The 20,216-nt window shown below is 30.8% G+C and overlaps 2 protein-coding genes across 3 annotated transcripts in view; one reads left to right on the top strand and one right to left on the bottom strand.

Moving 5' to 3' along the window:
• Window positions 1-17,802, top strand: part of LOC134725109 (G-protein coupled receptor 35-like) — a 44,308-nt gene extending 26,506 nt beyond the window's left edge. For both annotated transcript variants that reach the window (XM_063588657.1, XM_063588656.1), the window contains exon 2: window positions 13,799-17,802. In XM_063588657.1, the coding sequence (XP_063444727.1) occupies window positions 13,812-15,023 (1,212 nt within the window). In that variant the 5' untranslated portion in view covers window positions 13,799-13,811 and the 3' untranslated portion in view covers window positions 15,024-17,802. The remainder of the gene's footprint in view (window positions 1-13,798) is intronic.
• A 98-nt stretch (window positions 17,803-17,900) lies between these two features.
• The window catches only part of LOC134725108 (uncharacterized), a 37,265-nt gene continuing 34,949 nt past the window's right edge, over window positions 17,901-20,216 (bottom strand). Inside the window, exons 26-27 of the mRNA XM_063588655.1 lie at window positions 19,865-19,997; window positions 17,901-18,303 (exon numbers count right to left, since the gene is read on the bottom strand). Coding sequence (XP_063444725.1) covers window positions 18,230-18,303; window positions 19,865-19,997 — 207 coding nt within the window. The 3' untranslated portion in view covers window positions 17,901-18,229. The remainder of the gene's footprint in view (window positions 18,304-19,864; window positions 19,998-20,216) is intronic.

Here is a 20,216-nt window from a genome sequence, read left to right as displayed (position 1 = left end):
CCAATTATTCATAATTACTAATTCGTCATGCCCATTTATTATGTAAATGTTTGGTGAGCTCACAGTACCAAATTAGCTTCAAAATGTACCATGTTATTTCCAGGTTTGAAATTCAAGTGAAACCTTATTCTTTTATCGTTTTAATGCCAACTATTCATAATTAGTGATTGATTATGCCGAGGTAAAAGTCAAATGCGGTATCAAACAATTTAATTAATCAAAGATAATTTGACACATGGAAAAAACTAGGTATATGGTATAAAAAAAAAAAAAAAAAAAATCCTTGAAAATCTATACTTGTATAGTTTTTATCACTAGATAAAATATCTTACATTGTAAAAAAAAGCCCTAACAATATGAAATGCGATGACCTTGGTCATGAATTATGATTGGTTTAGTCTTTTAAAACAATACTGACAACTATAAATAATAGTGTATCATTTTAAGGGGTTTTGTAAGTAGAAAATAATTAAAATTATCTGGTTAAAAAACAAATGAATGAGACTGTTATGAAAACAAATATAAAAACCAACAAAGAATTTGACTTACGATTTAGCACTACTACTGTATCGGAATGATTCGTAATATCAGAGAGATACATAAAACTTACATTATAATCCATTTGCGAAAAGATTACATACATTTTTGACAAATATACAAAAACTGTCTACTTTTTTTTTATATATAATTGTGAAAATTAATCATTTCCAAAAGCAACGTGTTTTGTTTGGAATACAACGGAAAATCGTCTTTCATCTTTTATCCTCATTACTTATTGAAATCGTCTTAGCTTTAATTTAATTTTAGAGGATTACACGAACAATCAGCGATAAAAAAGGAATATCTGAAATAGGATTATTTTTTTCTGAAAAAGGAAAGTAAAAAGAATGTGTTTGTCTTACGAAAATAAATAATTTGCATAGAAAACGGACAAACACATATTCCCGTAGAGAGTATACATATTCAACTTTTTTTTCATTTAAAATATCCCAAAGGAAATTGACAGTAAGATAATACCGTTATACGTGTAGGCATTTCCGAAATTTTGCGCCAGAAATCTTATTATCTGATAAATATTTAAATATGGTTCCCTAGGAAACAAATTGGCGACAATTGAAGTCAACTGTGAAATGGTTGTGCAAATACAGAAATATCGAAAACTGGCTGTTGTTATTTATGATACCGAACAAGAGAACTTTGTCAAAAATGAACATGCGGATATAACACTGAACATTCCTAAAGCTGCTGTTCTTAAAGAAACCTTATTGTTTTCACAATAATGTATTTTTTTCCGTTTCTTCCTAATGGTAATGATATTATTCCCTAACTATATTCTATTTCATCTTCTAATAAATTTCCATTCAATATATATATAGGAATAATTAGGTTGTTGACATAACATATTGACAATATATTTATAACAAAAAGTTACATCGATAATTTCAAAAACTATGATTTCCCAATGGACTGTATAAAAGAAAAATCACATTGTAACTTCCTTAAGAGACATTCTACATGTTGCTATTAAATTTTTGTGTCATTTGGTCTCTTGTGTAGAGTTGACTCATTTGCACTTATCTGAATTTCATAGCTCACGAAAGTCATTGTATTGACAACAATGTGTGAAAAAAAATATGAAATATGAAATAAGAGAATAACGTGACTGTGTTTTTATTGTTTGTTCTTATGCTTTACTGTTACAAAACTGTCCCAGGTTAGTGGAGGGTTGTCGCCTTTCAGCGAATTTAACCCCGTCACATTATGATGTTCCTGGTCCAAGTCAGGAGTATGTAACTCAGTGGTTGTTTGTTGCTGTGTATCATATTTGTAATTAGTTCATTATTTTGTACTTAAATTTGGGCTTTAATTTCATTTTGGGGCTTTTAATGCTGACAATGCGATAAGGGCTTTGTCATCTAGCTATAATCTTAAGCTTCAACGAATGGATGTTTTAACGACATTGACTGGCTATACAGCCCTTGCACGATCGGTTAATCTCAAGCTAGATAGCGTATCTGCCTCTATCTTAGATTTGGTAATACCAGAAAATAGGTCTAGATATTTAATAGAATGTGCAAATTTTGAGAGTAGTAGAAAATTCGTGTATACAAATTCATTTACAAATTCAAATACATGAAATTCATTTCAATAAGAAAATAACATGTTTTATCATATTTATGCTTGTATTGTACAAACAACAAAAAACGTTTTGTTTGATGAAATTTTTCCCAACTTTACCACATAAGGGGAGGCAACTCAAATGCAAGGCCACATTATTCAGATAAGGTACTTTTACAATAGAATGTGTAAGGAATTTACTTATTGTATTATGAAGGAAGAAAACGGGTCTGGTGACTTTAAATGATTAAATCTATCTTCTTATATGTTATCTCAAAATTCTATGGTGTAGTTTTACGGTTTATTGCAGAAAATTGGGTATTTCATGCATAATAATCTATACAAAAGCTGTAAATTTTTAACACTGTATAGCGTGAAAATAAGCCCCGTTACGAATTCTTTTTATTATTTTTTTCCCGAAAAGCATGAAATAAACTACATTTTGGCAAATATAAAAAAAACAAAATAAATCTATGGATTATAATTTAGGCACACCATCTACCTTAATCACTATAAAAACAAACAAGAAAGCGAACACATAAATTAGCTCCTCCATTGGTACCCGTAGAGACTTTGGTTATAGCATTAGTTTTTCATACGACTTTTATTTGCAAAACAATGTCTCAGATTTTCAATTGCATGTAAATATAGAACAGATTAAAACATTGTGTTTTTCTAGTATTATGTTTACACTAATTGGTGGTCTAAAACAGAATAGAACGCCATAGAAAAAAATCAGAGACTGCCATTTTTTCCACTTATAGCACTAATATACTATTGATTTCATACTGGTTGCATAAGACTAAAATTTGAAAAGAGTAACCTTTAATCTATCCATAAATACAACTTTATTACTTCCATGCATTATAAAAAACATATTCCATCATTTTGAAACTAGGGGATAGGAGGTATAACAACATATAAATTATGATGGTCTGAATGAATACATTGAACATTTAGAGCTGAAATTTAAGTTTGACCCCATAAGTACCTTCTTCTTTGACAGAAAGTTCGCTTGTCATGTTTTGGAATTTTTGTCAGATTTTCGGATTTCTCTAGTTTTATTCATTTAAATGCCTTAAAAAAAATGCCAATTGACCCCCATCATTCTTTTTATAAATCTTTTACATGTATCATTATAAGCCATAAGTAAAAGTCTTATAAAATCATTGTAACTTTTATTAGTTTTTGAGAACTTAAACTTGTCAATGAAAAAGCTATGAAAAATCAAAAGAGAAAATTTTCCCGCCAAAATATCAATGGCTTATATATCGAAAACAAGCACGTTGACCTATACTTATTTTGCTCATTTGGTTCCTTTATTAATCCCATATCAATATATATTAATGTTTTGAAAAGCTTATTGAAAAGTAGACGAGCAATGGTCTTGGTCATAATCACAATACTTTAATTACTGCAGTAATCTGGCCACCACGCCCTTAGGGTTTTAATCTTGTTTAAAAAAGCGAATAAGATAGCTTCTGAGCAAATATGTTGTGATGGATGACCTTAAACCTTTTGTATACAAAAATGCTACATGTTAACGTCTTAGTTAATTTCAAAATGGACCTGTATGTCTAATGAACAGTTAATATTTTAGATTTTCGAATTTCAGTTTGTTTGAATAAGACACAAACATACAATTATCAAAAGATGGCTTTCAAAAATCAAGTCTGAAGATAGATTGCATCATATTGATAAGGGGCCGTGATACTAGACTTTTGTCTTGGGTCAAAATAGTTCCTCTCCGCTCACATTGATGGAAGTTAAATTAAAACCATATTCGTAACAGCGCAAACAGCGCAAGCGGTAAATTGACTTTTATAGTTAAAATGCATCTTGTGGTGATTGAAAATAGTTATGAATTTCATGTTTATTTCCTTTTAAAGGCAAACATCCTTCGATACCTTAGGGTAGAGTATTTTATTTAGATGTCTATCGCAATACTTCTCATTATATTTCCCTTTTTCTTGAATTGAGGTTACATAATTTCGCCTCGCTCTTGTTGGATGGAAAATTGAAAGTTTACATTTATGTTGAAAGTGAATATATATCGTTTTTGTTATTATAAGTTTACGATACAAATACATAATAAATATTAAGGAAATTAGTGTGTATGGTATTGACGTGGCCATGAAGGTTTAGAGCTCCAGACAGGGTTTTTCCTCACCTTCTGCGATTGAAACACTTTCAGACGATTATGATACTGACCTTTTATTTCGTCCGCCCGTTTCCTGCTTATTTCACTAATCTTAGCGAACTGCACAGATCTATCAGACGAATTCAATTACTCGACTTCCTCTGTATGCAACAATTACCCAGAAACTGCTTTTAACTAAAATACTAATGAAGTGTCAGAATAATGGTAATTTACACTTAATTTCTTCTTGACTGATTATTTGCGGCTGTGATGGTTTTACCCTATGTAAGATATATCCGATTATCTATCCTTCAAAAAGAAGTAATTTAAAGGACCAGGAAGTTCCTTTTGAAACTCATCCAATGAAACGCAGATATTCAGATATTCTTATTTTTAAAAAGAAATCCTATACCTGCAAAAAACAACAATTATTTATGATATGAAATTCCCGGAAATAATCACCAAAGTAGATGGGATAATTACAAAACTTAAAATACTAAAGATGAAGCTTCAGTTACGACTGTCAGAACATTAAAACATATTACAAACATTGATTTTCTTTTATAAGTACAATCCAACACTGTGAAGGTCAAACTATTCTTATATTAAAGCTGAAACCTCTGACTGTCACAAGTTGTGTCGTTATCATAGTTTGAATTCAATTATTCTATAATTAATACAGTCGGACAACAATTTATGGAGATCTTTATTCAATAAAGCGGATCTTGGAACTGTAAGAAAAAAATGTGAATACAATTAATGATATAACTATATCTAGGTAATGCTGTCAATGACTTTGAACACAGGTGTACTACTTTTGCATTAATTGGTCAACTCTACCATTATTGTCTATGCATCATTCAATGAATATTTGATAAAACCAGGAAAAAGTTTGTATATACTAAGTGTATTGGTCTTGGATTAGAAGATACGTTTTAAAAGTAAGTTTAACAGTTTATTTTACCTCGGTACACCACACAAAGCTTTCACCGTAAAACAAGAAGTTGTGGTCAAATCATTATAGATACCAGGATTGATATTTTATATTTTCTCTAGACGCGCATTTCGTCTTCAAAAGGCTCATCAGTGACACTCGAATAGAAAAATATTAAAATGGTCAAATAGAGTAAAAAGTTAAAAAGCATTGAGGACCAAAAATTCCTAAAACTTTTGCCATATCTAAGGTAATTAAGTACTGAGGTAGAAAGCCTTAGTTTTTCATAAATTCAAAGTTTTTGAACATTTAATTTATAATTATGAACATATTAATGATAACTCAAGTCAACACAGAACACAGAAGTGTTGACTACTGGGATATGTATGATACCTGTAACCAATGGTATAACTATAAAACAGTTTATGAGTTTTGAACATCGGTATACTACATTTACCTTTATTTACCAGATGACGTAGATGTAAGCATTTTCTAGTCACCGTACGGCCTTCTTTATTTCTCTGTAATATACACATTACACACAAAATTTCAATATGAAGGTGATTATGTTTAAATAATTAAATTGGAGTTGTTTCTATTTAGATATATATATATCATCCTTCGTTATGGTGTTTTGAAGTAATAGTATCCAGATGACATACAATGTAGATGTAAGCATATACTGGTCACTATACGGCCTTCATTAGTTCTTCTTGACATACAAAGTACATACAAAATTTCAATATGGCAGTGATTATGTTTTATTAAATTGAGGTAGTTCCTGTTTGTCCTGATAAATAGTAGTTTTAGGACTGTATATCTTGCTAGCCGGATAAAAAATAATAGTAGTATCTTTTCCGCTTACGGCAGGAAAACTCCTGGGAAATCTAACAATGGTTATGGCTTGTACGGTTAGACATGAATAATTTTATGAATTCGTCTTGATACATGATGAAGTGTAATCCTTCTTCAACGGAAAATATCGAAAAGTGGCTTTTGTACTAGTTTGCAGAATATCAGTTACTGTTTCTGTGTCATAATTACTATCTCTTCTTAGAAAAAATTAAGTTATTATTTTAAATTCTACTATTAACGTCTGTGTATTTTTTTTTATTCCACGTAATATCGTCTTTATTTAATTTTTATTACCATTATGTCTTTTTGTAAAGCTAAGGACTAGAAAATGAACGATTTTTATAGATGCATTTGGTGGTTTAGCAGATGTAATAAAAACTATATTATTACGAAGGCGATGTAGGTGAAAGTATCGTCTCTGTTTCTATAAAAATAGAACAGTGCAAATGTTGATATCAACTAGCATTGGAAATGTTGCAATTTAACTATCAATACACGAAATTGAAAAAAAAGCATAATTTTTTACTGTAAATTGACATAATCAGAAGATATTTACATCTAATATTTCAATTCATTTCATGTTTGGACTGTTAGGTATTCGTACGGCTGGCTTGAATTTCTTTGGATCTTAAACGTATTGGCGAAAATAACGATTAAAATGAGGTGAACAGAACATATATGATCTACTCTGAATGTAATAAACAAGGGAATTTAACCTTTTCTTGCATATCAATTTTCACAGCATATATTTGCGTAATTTAATGTTTAATATTCGAGCAAATAACAAGAGTGCTTCATTATGTAATCGTTGATGTGTTTGATGGTCGCATAGCTGATGTATTTCCATTTATTTTGGTTTCAAACTCGGATTTGTTTTCTTATAATTGAATTATGACTTTGAACACCGTATAACTACAGTTGCCTTTATTTAGCTTAACATAATTAATTTGATTTTGGAAACTTTTAGGTACTTTATATTATATTGATGGTACAAAATGAAATACATTAAATGTTTTTAAAAACAAACTAAAATTACTAGAAAAAGCCAACTGAATAGGTTTTTGTGAATAAAGATGTGCTTAGAGGTTTGTGTTTTACAAAATAGCATGACATTCTTTACTTTCTTCTCTCTGACATTGCAATAGGTTTGGTAATTGAAGCCATCTTTATTCTTAAGGATTGTTAAAACTGCTCTAGGATTAATTCAAGAATCTAATCTGTGTTTAATTGATATTATCGACATGATTGAATTAGTCCTTCAAAATAAGAGGGAAAAAACCAACGAGATGAATAAAGACAACAGAAGTATACCGCTGTTCAAAACTCATAAATCCATGGACAAAAATCAAAATCGGGGTAACAAACTAAAACCGAGGGAAACGCATTAAATATAAGAGGAGAACAACGACACACCACTAAAATTTAACACACAGAGAAACGGATCGAGCATCAGACAAAATCCCACGAGAATAATAAATATAACATCAAAACCAAATACATGAATTTGATTTCACTTCTCTGCATTATATTCAAACTTGAACACTTTCCCGTTGTCTAATAGCGATTCAGGTTACAAGACAATTTAAGAAATTTAATTTACACATCAACGAGAATTACAAGATTATTGAATATTGAGATCCAACTTTACGATCAGTGTCTTATTTCAAAACTGAATATAAACTAATTCTAAGAAAAACTTTCATACATAAAGATAAAGATATACAATTACATATGCATTAGGTAATAGACGTCTATTGTTAAGATAAATATGATGAAACTGCATAAGACTTCTAGTAGACATAAAATCCATTATAGGATTATACGAAACCTTCCTTAAAACTAAAAGATAATAACATGGAAAATGTTAGCTAGAGATGATAACTGAAAAGTGTACGAAAATTTTTCAAAGATATTAGTCTATATAATTGTGATGATTTTCGTCCGGTCATAGTTTATTTAGTCTATAGCTGCCAGTTGTCCCTATTTAGTTAACATTAATAAAGATTCTTTGGTGAATTATTTGTTATATGGAATTTAATGTTGAAAAAGATCTTTCTTAGTCTTAGTTAAGTTGTGTTTATTACTTATTTCTTTTGAACTCTTTTTAACAATAAAAGCATTGTAAAGACACTTGACTATTGTTGAAAAATGTAGTAGATCGTATTACTGTTGCTTGATCGCTGTCTTATTTATCAATATCCTGCATTTCCATCGATTCACATCTCTTTCGCATCAAACATGTCTAAAAAAAACTTATTTCAGGTTTTAAAAAAAAATTTACACGCGTTTTGTTTGAAAATTTTAGTACAAATCAAAAATATTGAATGCTTGTGGTGTGCGCACCGGTGTTACAGTGTAACAGACATAGAGGTCACAAAGTCTCGATTTCAATATACATGTACATTGGAACAGGGATACAAACAACATAGTGATACATGTACTTTATATATACGTACGCGTGTACATTGCGATTTGAAAGTGATCCAAAGTTATCAAAATAATCATTAGTTGAAGAACAGCGATTATAAAAAAATCACAATTCTGAAAAACATTATTTTCTATTCATACAATTAGAAATTTCATTTTTTCTCCTGTTTTTGTTTACGAATGCCATGATTAACTGTCGTGTTTATACATTGTATTTGAATTTGTATCAAAGGGACCAGGTTTATAATTCAGTACGCCAGACGCGCGTTTCTTCTACATAAGACTTATTAGTGAATTATGATTTATAAAACAATAAACCAATACGTTTTATCGGTAAGAAGACAACAGCAGAAACCTAGATTTAATCCAAATTATTTTTTTAATTTCAATGTCTTCTAGATCTCCCATTAATGCTTACCTACAAAAACGTGAAGTAATATAGATAAGATTTACCTTTAAAAAATTCCAACAATGAAAATTCTAATGAAAAATCCCAGACAAAAAGTGTCATGTAGACTTTAGATATGTTTTAACGACATATTTATGTTGTTTTAGTATAATTACATCGAAGCCTTAAAAGTGAATGCCTTTAGCGACAAAGTCTTACTTAGTACAATCATACTGACTAGTCGCTAGACTACACAGAACTTTCAAAAGGTAATCTTATTCTCCAATTCTTGACGAAACGGGGGAAAATTGTATTGCCATAGGGGTATTTGTTGTTACATACATGACTATTTTCAACTCTAATAATATACATGGTACCACTTTTTATGCGCCAATGACAATGAATGTCCCGTCAGTGATGCACGACGCCATAATATTTAAAAATCATAGCTAATGGAAACGTTAAAGAGGTGATAATGCCAAAAAGAACAAAAGGTAAAGCGAAACCCGGACAAGAAATCATGGATACAAGTTAGCACATAAAGAGAAGTTCTTAATAAAAAAATATCAACAAAATATCATGACAGCAAAAAGGAATTAAAATAGTTTCAGTCAGTTCACAGACAAAACAAAATATTTTTAAGACAAGCTAATAATAGGATTACCTGTGTATGATCTGCTTGCCCTTCCGGAGCATCTAAGAAAACCAACGGTTCTTTGTGGGTTCGAGTTGCTCAGCCGCCAATTTTCTATGTTATGTAACAACGTGCACAGCCTTCCCTGTAATTAATCGGCCTATATGGTGTCTTTCTGACGCCGTGATAAAAATGAAGCTCTAAGGGTTTCCCAGAAGTCACAATCCCACAGGCGGACAGCTGTTTTTTTTACTTCTGGGCGAGCTGAAATGTCTATTTCACCTCTATTTGTCTTAAAAACTATTTTTTTTTGACAAATTGATGTTGTTTTGCATAAACCAATCGTTACATTTGCAAATATTATAGATAATGACTTGATGTCATGCTTATCAAATATATATGCCATACATGTTGACCGACATGATGTGTAATCAACGCAAAATATCCTTCCGAAAAAATAATGATAGTAATAATAACATAAAAAAATGATTTTACAATGCATAATTACAGCATGCAGCATGTTGCGTAAGCTCCCCCCCCCCCCTTAACCGCCTTTTCCACTTATTGCATATTTTGATCCTCTCTATCATCAGCGAAAGTTATACATTGACAAGTTCCCTAAAAAATTTAAAGAATGCTTTGCTATTATTTATTTTTTAAAACTTGAAATATTCAGAGTTTGTTTCACCTTGCAAAAGACCTTATCTTTCTTACAAACATGCTAAAATCAAATATTACGAGTACATCTTTATAAACTCGATGTTTAAAGCATCAATTTTGCAAACACGAAGTTGGTACGCGGAATATATGAAAACATATGTTTATTCGCGATATATCTTAACCAAAAGGTATGTTCAACGCTAACAAATGATTAAGAATAACATATCATAGGATGTTTATATACCTCTTTAATCCACATAAAATCGAGACTAATTTATACGATATAATCGTAGTTTTTCAGTAGCATCTTTCGCCTCTCTGTTACTCCATAAGTTTTTCTAGCAAAATATGGATTGACTATTCTCGTTTAAGCAAAAAATCACCCTTCAGCACCCCGACTCATTAGCGACAATTGGACATAACAAACTGCATCAGTAGTTTATTTTAATTAATCAGTACCTAGTTTAATTTACGACAAAACTTTATGTGTATGATTGTGCCAAATTTAATAAAACTACTTTTTTTAATTAATCCCTATCTCCGCTTATTAATTATCAAGGTTGACCTTGCTTCCTCTGGGTCTCATGCGATTCAATAGTTTTTTCACTTGATTTGTGTCTTCTCCATAGATTTATGAGGATTAAACATCCGTAAAGTACAGTATTTTTTGCGTCTTATTTTGCTCTAGAAACTGATACAGGCTATATCAAGTAATTTTCTGTCGTTCAGTAGCACATATAAAATGATGTAGATAAAACATGTGTTATAAAATACAGCAGAATACCGCGCATACAGGATCTTGTGCTAAGTTTTCAAAATTATTTACTTTGTTATATAAACTAAATTGAATGTTTCTTTTGTTAAGTAACTTTGTCTTCTTCTTACGTCTTTTACAGTAATCTTGTTTGATGTATAACGTAGGTAGTTTGTGGTATAAAAAAGAAGCATTAAAATGATACCAGGTTTTTATCATTTTTTACGCCAAACGCGCGTTTCTTCTAAAAAAGAATAAAGGGCCAATTAAAGTATGACTTTGAAAAACATTGAGAATCCGAAATTTCATTTTTTTGTCCAATAAAGGTAATGCAATTTATTTCTAGGGTAGTACATGTATACTGTAAACAGCTCTTTGTCATAACATTCGGTCACTTGTTATATGTCAAGTGCTATGATTTCCTATTTAAGATTGAAAGATGAACAGTTGAACATTGGTAATTTGATAAGTACACATATCATTTATGGTAAATTGTACCATGGAAGTTTTTTACGACCTTGACTGTTTAAATAGCCTTGCACAGTCGGCAAAATCGTACAATTGAAATTTACGTTCTAACGCGTTTGGTACCTTTGTAAACAAATTGGTGCCTTTACAATATTTAAAATTAGAAATTGTCTCAAAAAGGCTGATTCTGATTGGTCGATTGGTTACGATGTTTAATCGTGCTTTACTCGCATATTATTGCTATGTTTCAATTAAAATCTATACTTGATATCTAAAGCTTGATTATTCCGTTAATTGTTCTGTCTATTCAACAAAAGAACTATTTCCTTACATTGCTTCAATTATTCAATACTTGCAATTTCCTTACATTTGTTATCTCATCTTTTGTGCAGTTGTCCATTAATATAACCCGAAGTTGTTTATCGATGTGATTTTCTTAGTCAATTTTACATTAAGTTAAATAACTAAAGTTCTAACAAATCGAATGAACAAAATCCTGATACTTTAGATCTTCCGGAAGACAATGTTTTGACCTTTGTAATTTAATTGACAGCGCAAGAGCATGATGTTGTAATAATTGTAGGTTAGATTATTCTTTGGACTAATAGGTTGAAGATAATCTGAGCAATACATTGAACTATAGATTAACTCAAATCAATACCCATCAACTATGTACTTAAGTTAAGCTTTTACATTTCTTTGACCGTCACTGATAAATCTTTGTAGAGGAAGACGCGTTTGGCGAACACATTTAAAGCCTGGTATCTATGATGAGTTGATTTAAGCATATATCTGAAATGAAAGAGGGACAAAAGATACCAAAGGGACAGTCAAACTCGTAAATCTAAAACAAACTGACAACGTCATGGCTAAAAATGAAAAAGACAAACAGAAAAACAATAGTACACATATGACACAACATAGACAGTTTGGCCAAAAAAAAGTTTATATATACATTTTTCATTTGCAGGAAATTACTACGATGCCCTTTAACACTAACTTCTTTTTGGTCTTAGACGGCTTAATATGCTCTGTGTATGCGTCCTTTACTTTAAGGGTGTAACAAAAACAAAAGTTGTGCGCACGGACATTATCATATAATTTTATTCTTTTTAAGCATTATATTTACAGTAGGCAAATACCAAGGTTTATATGACTGTTGCTTGTTTTTTTATATTCTCGCTTCATGACGATTGATATACCATTTAGTAAATTATATATTATATTCATACTAGCTCATGTATTATTTCTAAAAACGAAAAATAATTAATAAGTTGTCTGCCTATTTAAATATATATCCATATATCCGATTTCAATTTCAGAAAAGCGCCTACACCGACTTCCTTAATCATTTCAAACTGTGTTGTCTAACATGGTGAAGACTGATTCACTAGTTTTGCTGTAGGCGTGGATCATGTTTTCATGGAAAATTGGAAAAATTGAAAACAGATTTTATAATAACACCTGTTCCTTTTACAAAAATCAAAATCAACGATTCAATCCTAATTTAGGATAGATTAAATGCGTACAAATAAACTAATACTTAGAAAATTGACATAACTTGTCAAGGTTTTGTTTTTATGAAACAACTGTAAAAAATAAAGGCAACAGTAGTATACTGCTGTTCAAAACTCATAAATCCATGGACAAAAAACAAAATCGGGGTAACAAACTAAAACTGAGGGAAACAATAAATATAAGAGGAGAACTACGACACAACACTCAAATGTAACACATACAGAAACGGACCTAGCATCAGACAAAATCCCACAAGAATAACAAATATAACATCAAAACCAAATAGAAGAAGTACCGTGACACGTCTCATCGCAATGTGAATTTACACTATGAAATAGGAGAAAACAAACAAAAAGTGGGGGTTTTGTTTCAGGAAAGGATAAATTCTACTTCTACCGTGTAACCTACCAAAGCCTACATCTAAGTATTCCCACATTCATTTCTAACCGGCAAATTTTCATGGTTCAAAATATGCATATCGTTGCAGAAAAAAACCTGGGTATTCCGACACTCTGCTTAATCCAACTTCCCCCCCCCCCGCAGGTATGTCTGATTACACAGGTTACAATGTATACCTGACAAACGATTTTTTAATTCACAAAAAGGTTCATAGAAAACGACGTCAACAAAAGACAGTCATGATTCTTATGGCAATTTATTATACTTAACACGTCTGATTGTTGTTTTAAAGTTTTTAACATATGGAACTTCGAGCATTGGGCTTTTACATAAAGTTATCATCAACACTTCAAAATCGTAAGTGCCACCTTTCCGACTTTATTATATTCAAAAGAACAACAATTTTTATGCAAATGAAAGTTATTTTACTCTCTTACTTTAGTGAAAAATTAGAGTTGTCACAACATTCCATTCATACTTTTTAATGTATATGTTTATTTCAGGATTCCAAGTAAAATGAATGATACAGATTGTCAATATGGTTTTGAAGTGATAGAAGGGATTACCAATGCTACAGAAGTTGACAAACAGACATGGCCTTGCGAACTAAGAGTATTCTGGGTGGAGATATATCCTTTCGTGACCTTGGTTCGTGGTCTTCTGTCATATGGTACAGTTTTTATAATTGTACTCGGTTTATTGTTCAACCTTACCTCTCTATTGGTCTTGACCAGGAAGCACATGCGAAAATCAACAATGAATTTATATCTCTCCGCTCTTGCAATATATGATTGCCTTGCTTTGACTATGAACTTTATGATTGGAGTACTACGAGGCCAGAACAAAAATATAAACAAAGATTTCCAGGACCATGAAGATCTGTGTAAATTCCATGGCGTTATAGTTGAGGTGTTTAATCTACTATCGATATGGATTATTGTATCTTTTACAATCGAAAGGTTTATTATGATTAAATTCCCACTCAAAGGAAAGCAACTGGTGACGCCAAGACGGGCAATTTACGTGATAATTGGCGTATCCCTAGGAGTTCTTGTCTTCTCAATGCACAAAATTGCAGTTTCTGGCTTTGAGGGGGATTCTGTATTTGGATATGCAGCCTGCAAAACGAGAAGAGCAATATTTGTAGAAATAATATATTTCTACGTAGCGTTCAACACATGGTTTCCAACTCTTACTATAGTAACACTCAATACATTAATTCTTCTAGAAATACGAAGGAACAAAAAGAAAAGGGCGCAAATGACAACACAGTCAATGTCAAAGTCTGACGAAAAAGCAACGAAACTTCTGTTACTTGTTTCATCTGCATATGTTGTGCTAGTCCTACCTCTTGGATTGATTCAATCCACAGAACTTATATGGAATAATACTCAGAAGGTTCTTCCATCAGATCCAGACTATATCTACTTCATGTCGACGAAAATAAGGTTAAAATGGGCAAGAGCATTTTTCTTCTTCTTTTACCAGTTGAATTTTGCCGTCAACTTTTTCTTATATGTATCTTCCTCTTCTGCAACAAGATTTCGGGCAACTCTGAAGATGCTATTAGGTATTAAGGTTGATCAACAGGAAATGACATGGAACAACACAATGAAATCAAGAGCAACCAAAAATAATTCTGTAGCTCCAGCACCATCTGACGACGGACCTTCGAACAGAGATCTACATCTCAAGAAAAAAGAATTCCTTCCTGAAAGTGAAGCATGAAACGAATAATAATAAATTAAAAGCAAATGTGATACTGACAATCGCATGTATTAAGAAATAGTATTCCTATTTATATGTTGTTTTTATTTCATTTAGTATTATGTAAATATTTCATCATAGATAATTGATTATAACAGAAGCTATAAAATGTATAAATAATTAGTACTATAATTTTAAAAAAGCTTAAAATATACTTCTACATTTTAAGAGAAGATAGCTTTCAGCTAAAAGACTGTGCAATTTATAGTCTTGTTCCATTTTTAATTGCAGAGTAACTTGTCACTTCTGTACTGACACAAGATTGATAACAATCTTAATATTTTTATTTTTTGTTTTCAAATAGTGTAAAGAAACTTAGGGTTTAACTTTTTCATGAAAAGTTGAACTTTGATGCATATGGCTATTGTGTTTCAACTCATTTTAGTCATATAGCTCTTCAACAGTGTCGCTTCTACTACATCTTTGACTTTCAAATATTCTACTTTGAACGATCTTGATACATGTAATTTTAGGATAGTGTTTCGAGCACGTGCCATTTATAACGTGTGATTTTATTGTTTAAGCACAAATTACATGATGCAATGTTCGTACCATACAAATTTGAAAAAAATGAAGTCAATAGACAAATATAAACGATGTTTACACAGTACCAATTGCTTTAAGGTGGTACCAAACGCTTTCACTAAAATTAATTTGGCTTGTTTAATTTACCAAAATTTTTTAACTTAGTATTTACTTTAACAAAAATATAAACATTTTGAAAATTTTGAACCAACCGTTTTGTCATTAGAATTACACTGGTTATAAAGCAGTTTGACAAACACCAATTTTGATCATTGAAAAGCTTAATATTCCCTTTAAAACACAACGTTATTGAAACGTTAAGCTGACTTATGTCCCTGAAGTGTAAGGTACCACCTACAGCATTTTTATAAGAATAGGTTATAAGAAGAAACAACACTTAATGATTGTGTGTGTCCAAGGCGCTTATAACACTTAACTATTTGAAGGTAATAGATTTATAAATACAGTCAAATCTCTTTTAAGCGACCCCCTAAGGGAGAGCAATAAGGTGATCTCTTAAGACACGTGGTCTTTTAATACAGGTTCAATTTATCTGAAATATACTACAGGGTGATCTAAATCTGATGGTCTTTTAACACAGGTATTTGCTTAATACAGGTTTGACTGTACATAGAAATATTATTACAAAAGGAACAAATAAACAATAATTCTATTCATATAAGGTCACTTTTATCTATTTTAACGGTCTTTGATAATGATAGCTAAGATAGCTTAAGGATGTTTGCTACTCTGTTTAAAAATAACTAGCTTTTTGTAAGACCGTCATGAATTGAAAGTATATAAATAAAGAAACAAAAAAGCAGAAAAAAATGGAGGGTCCGTGTGCTTGTTTTCGAGATATAAGCCGTTGAAAATTTGGCGGGAAATTTAGATTTTTCTTTCACTTAACATTGGCAATTTTTTTTTTTAAAAAATTATGAAAAAATAACAAGAATTTCATAAGATTTTGAAATATAGCTTTTTTAATAAAATGTATTGAAAATATGAAAAGAAAAGTAGGGGTTGGTGGGCAAAATTTTGTAATGTTATTTCGGATTCCGAAAATCTGGCAAAAATTTAAAACGAAGAGAAGCAAACATCTTTACGTAAGATTCCTTCTCATATACATATCATATATACAGCAATATGCATAACTTCAGAAAATGTTTTGCATTTTATATACTGTCTTCAGTGGTTATCGTTGTCTTTAGGTAATATAAATTCTGTAATGTTATTTTGTCTTAAATTAGTTTGTTAGTTATCTGGTTTATATTGTTTCCGATTTTTTTGCATGATACCCCATGGGATGTGTGCTAATTTTAAGTTGAATACAGTTTTATTTTGTCTTAGGTATTTTGAGGAGAGTTTCTTCAGTTTAAGTTTGCGCTGACAATCTGTTTAAAACTTTGAAACAGAAACGGGTATCAGACTGCAACAAAAGAAATTAAGTATGACCTGTACAAATGAAATGGAAAGGGCTCGACTTATCGGTACTCAGTCAAAAACAAATAATGTCAATTTGACATATAGACTCCATTGTGACCTTGTTTGAATAAATATGCATTGTTGATATTTTGTTTTATCATGATAAATCAATTTTTCAAAGAAATAAAGTATAAAATAAAATGTTTGTGAAACATAAATTTAGAATCTATGAAGTAGTTACTGAAAAGTTGACAACTTGAGAAAATAAATATCGTTTAGACTATGCGTTCCTTTTTTTCGAATGTACTTACACACGGAACACATATTGTAAGGTTAAAATGTGAAAAAGACCCAAATAAATATTTTGTGATTGTACTTTGTTCCTAATTATATAAGAAAAACAACAATATTGTTATTTACATGTTGTATAATTTTACGTAGAGTAAAATTGTTGGACCGTATCTAACTAAAGAGGTTTATATAACAAGTACGGTTTTAAGCAACTCGACGGTAGCCACATGTGAAGCGCGATATATCACTATTCGGGGTATTTAGGGTTTTGTGTTACGCAGCCAATAGTTTTCTATGTTATATTTTGTACATGTATAATGCAGTTTGTCTTTTTTGTTGCCTTATCAAGAACCCAAGTTCTAATAAAAACAACATACAACTGACCTTGCCATTTATTCTTTAGACTTTGAAATGTAACTTGAGCGGAAGCATTAAATTTGCTAAGGTGAAGCAATAGTATTTTGTATTTAGTTCATGCTGTTGGGACGACAAAAAAAAAGAAATGAAACTGCCAACTTTTTTTTGGTCAACAATAAGTTTTCAATATATATTAGTTGTTCTGTTGTTGTTTTTTTTTAAATAAATTAAGAATTCAAATCAGAAAACATGTTTTAATTTGTAACAATAAAGTTGTAACAAGAACAAGAAATATATAACACATACATTAGAATGGAAGGAATTTCCTGACAATTTTTAGAATTAACAAAATCAATACTCATTTGAACATCTTGAATTGCTAACATAGAGTATATTTATTCAAATGTTTTAGATACATAGAATATTTGTATTGCTATTGAAAATATACACAAAAAAGTATCACAACAATAAATGCAGATGAAAGATGTTCATCGTTGTGATTTAATTTACATTGGTTTTATTTAAACAAACAAATAATTATTTACACAATTGTTTTGTAAAAGTATTGCTTAGTTTCGTCCAAAGTACATCGAGAGAAGAGCTAGGAAAACTGCGAAAGTCCAGGACATTTGCATCATGTCACCTGTAAATAAAACAGATTGAAGTTGTTAATAGATTAATAGCTGTATGATAGAACATATGATATGTTTATATTTTAGAGATAAGTAATGATTTTTTTTTCAAAATTCGTTTGCTCGTGTCAATGTTATTCACACCAAAATAAATGATCTTTACAGTTTAATAAAAATTCAAATTTACCGCATGAATGACTTATTCATGTTATTCTAAAAATGGACATTATCACACAGCATTTAGAGATTAAATATATACATTTTATTTATATATCTCATCAATTAATAAACAATCTTTAATACTGCAATCTCTGACAGTCAGACTCCTACATGGTGATTTTTGCAGAAAGAGTCTTAAAACAAATTTTATCGAATTTATTGTGATACCATATCCATGGCAACACAACATTAAGGGAACTGTTTAGGAGAGGAGTCTACACCTACTGGGTGATTCATTTCTTATTCGAACGTCTAGATTACGAGCTATGCGGTAGTTTTAGAAGTTGAAATTCAATAGAAATAAAACAGGACAGAGACAACTGAAACGGTCTTAGGGCAAATGCACGAAGTTTATTTTGAATAAACACAACGGAAACATAAAATTAACAACACAATAGAAAGCTTGTGTAGTTTTACATCTAGTTAAACCAGGAACAAAGTCATATTCCCCGGAAAGGTGAATCATAACAAATATCTATCAAATTGCTAATATCAAGAAGAGAAAGGGTGCACAATAAATCCTATGTTAAACTATTTTCACAACTCTATAGTTAGCCTTGGTTTGAAAGGAGGTTTATGTTGCTTCATTCATATATTTCCGAGATGGGAAATATGGACTAGTGTGTCGATAGAATTTCCATACAATAAGGACTTGTTTGTACTTCTTTAATTGATTATCTTCAATAAATGTCTTTTTCTTTTATTTGAAAGGGACATCTTAATCATTTAAAGTTGACAAAAAGCTTTTTTATCACATTAAATCGTCGCGTGTGAAATAGTAAATAAAAGAGTAAAGAATTGAAACGGGAAATATGTCAATGAGACAACAACTCAACCAAAGTTTGAAAGACAAAACCAACAATGGGTATTCAACGAAGCGAAAAATCCCGCATCAAGCGGTCTTCAGTTGAACCTAAGCAAATTGTTAAGCAAAGTAAACACCACTGTAAACTCTTTTACTGTTATATACAAACCACTATTATAAAAAGAAATATATACATGACTAACAAAAGCTAGAGGCTTCTGACTTGGGACAGGTGCAAATAATCCGCCGTGTTTAAACATGTTTTGTGAAATACCAATCTTCCTCTTATACTCTAGCATATTTAGAAAAAAAATACTCTGGATTCATTTATATCCGTTGGATATAATTTTTCGTGGATTTCGTTGGTACAGATGAACAGCGAAATTAAATGTTTAACGAATTTTCTATAGGCTTGTATACAGATTTCAGCAAAACAACGAAATTAGATATCAACGAACATGCAAGTTTTATCTAATCCACGAAAATTGGTACCCACGAAAATAAATGAACCCACAGTATTTGATCTTTCCAATGTACAAATTACTCACATCCTGAGAAAGTAGTATTAGCTACACTGGACAAGGCAGCTAGCTGAGATGAATCTAAAGCACTTCTTTGATTGGTTGTAGTCGACTGAGCTTGGCTTACACTAAGGGTGTTGATTTGAGTTGTTGTAAGTCCCTGCAGTATAACAAAACATGATATATCATTATGATGTAAAAGCAATGAAAACGCTAGCGATCATTCACACACTTTTGTTTTAATAATATACAATCATGATAAATTCAATAAATAAAAAAAAAACCAATACATACGCCCTTTAAAACTGCAGAAAAATACTCGTGAAGAAAAGACAAAAGTGTTTTCTTTAAATAGTTCACTTTCAAAAATCTCTTAGGT

This window comes from Mytilus trossulus, chromosome 7 (genome assembly GCF_036588685.1).
Source record: "Mytilus trossulus isolate FHL-02 chromosome 7, PNRI_Mtr1.1.1.hap1, whole genome shotgun sequence".
Lineage (NCBI taxonomy): Eukaryota > Metazoa > Mollusca > Bivalvia > Mytilida > Mytilidae > Mytilus > Mytilus trossulus.
The sequence above is the reverse complement of the archived record's forward strand: the minus strand, read 5'-3'. Positions and strand labels throughout refer to the sequence as shown.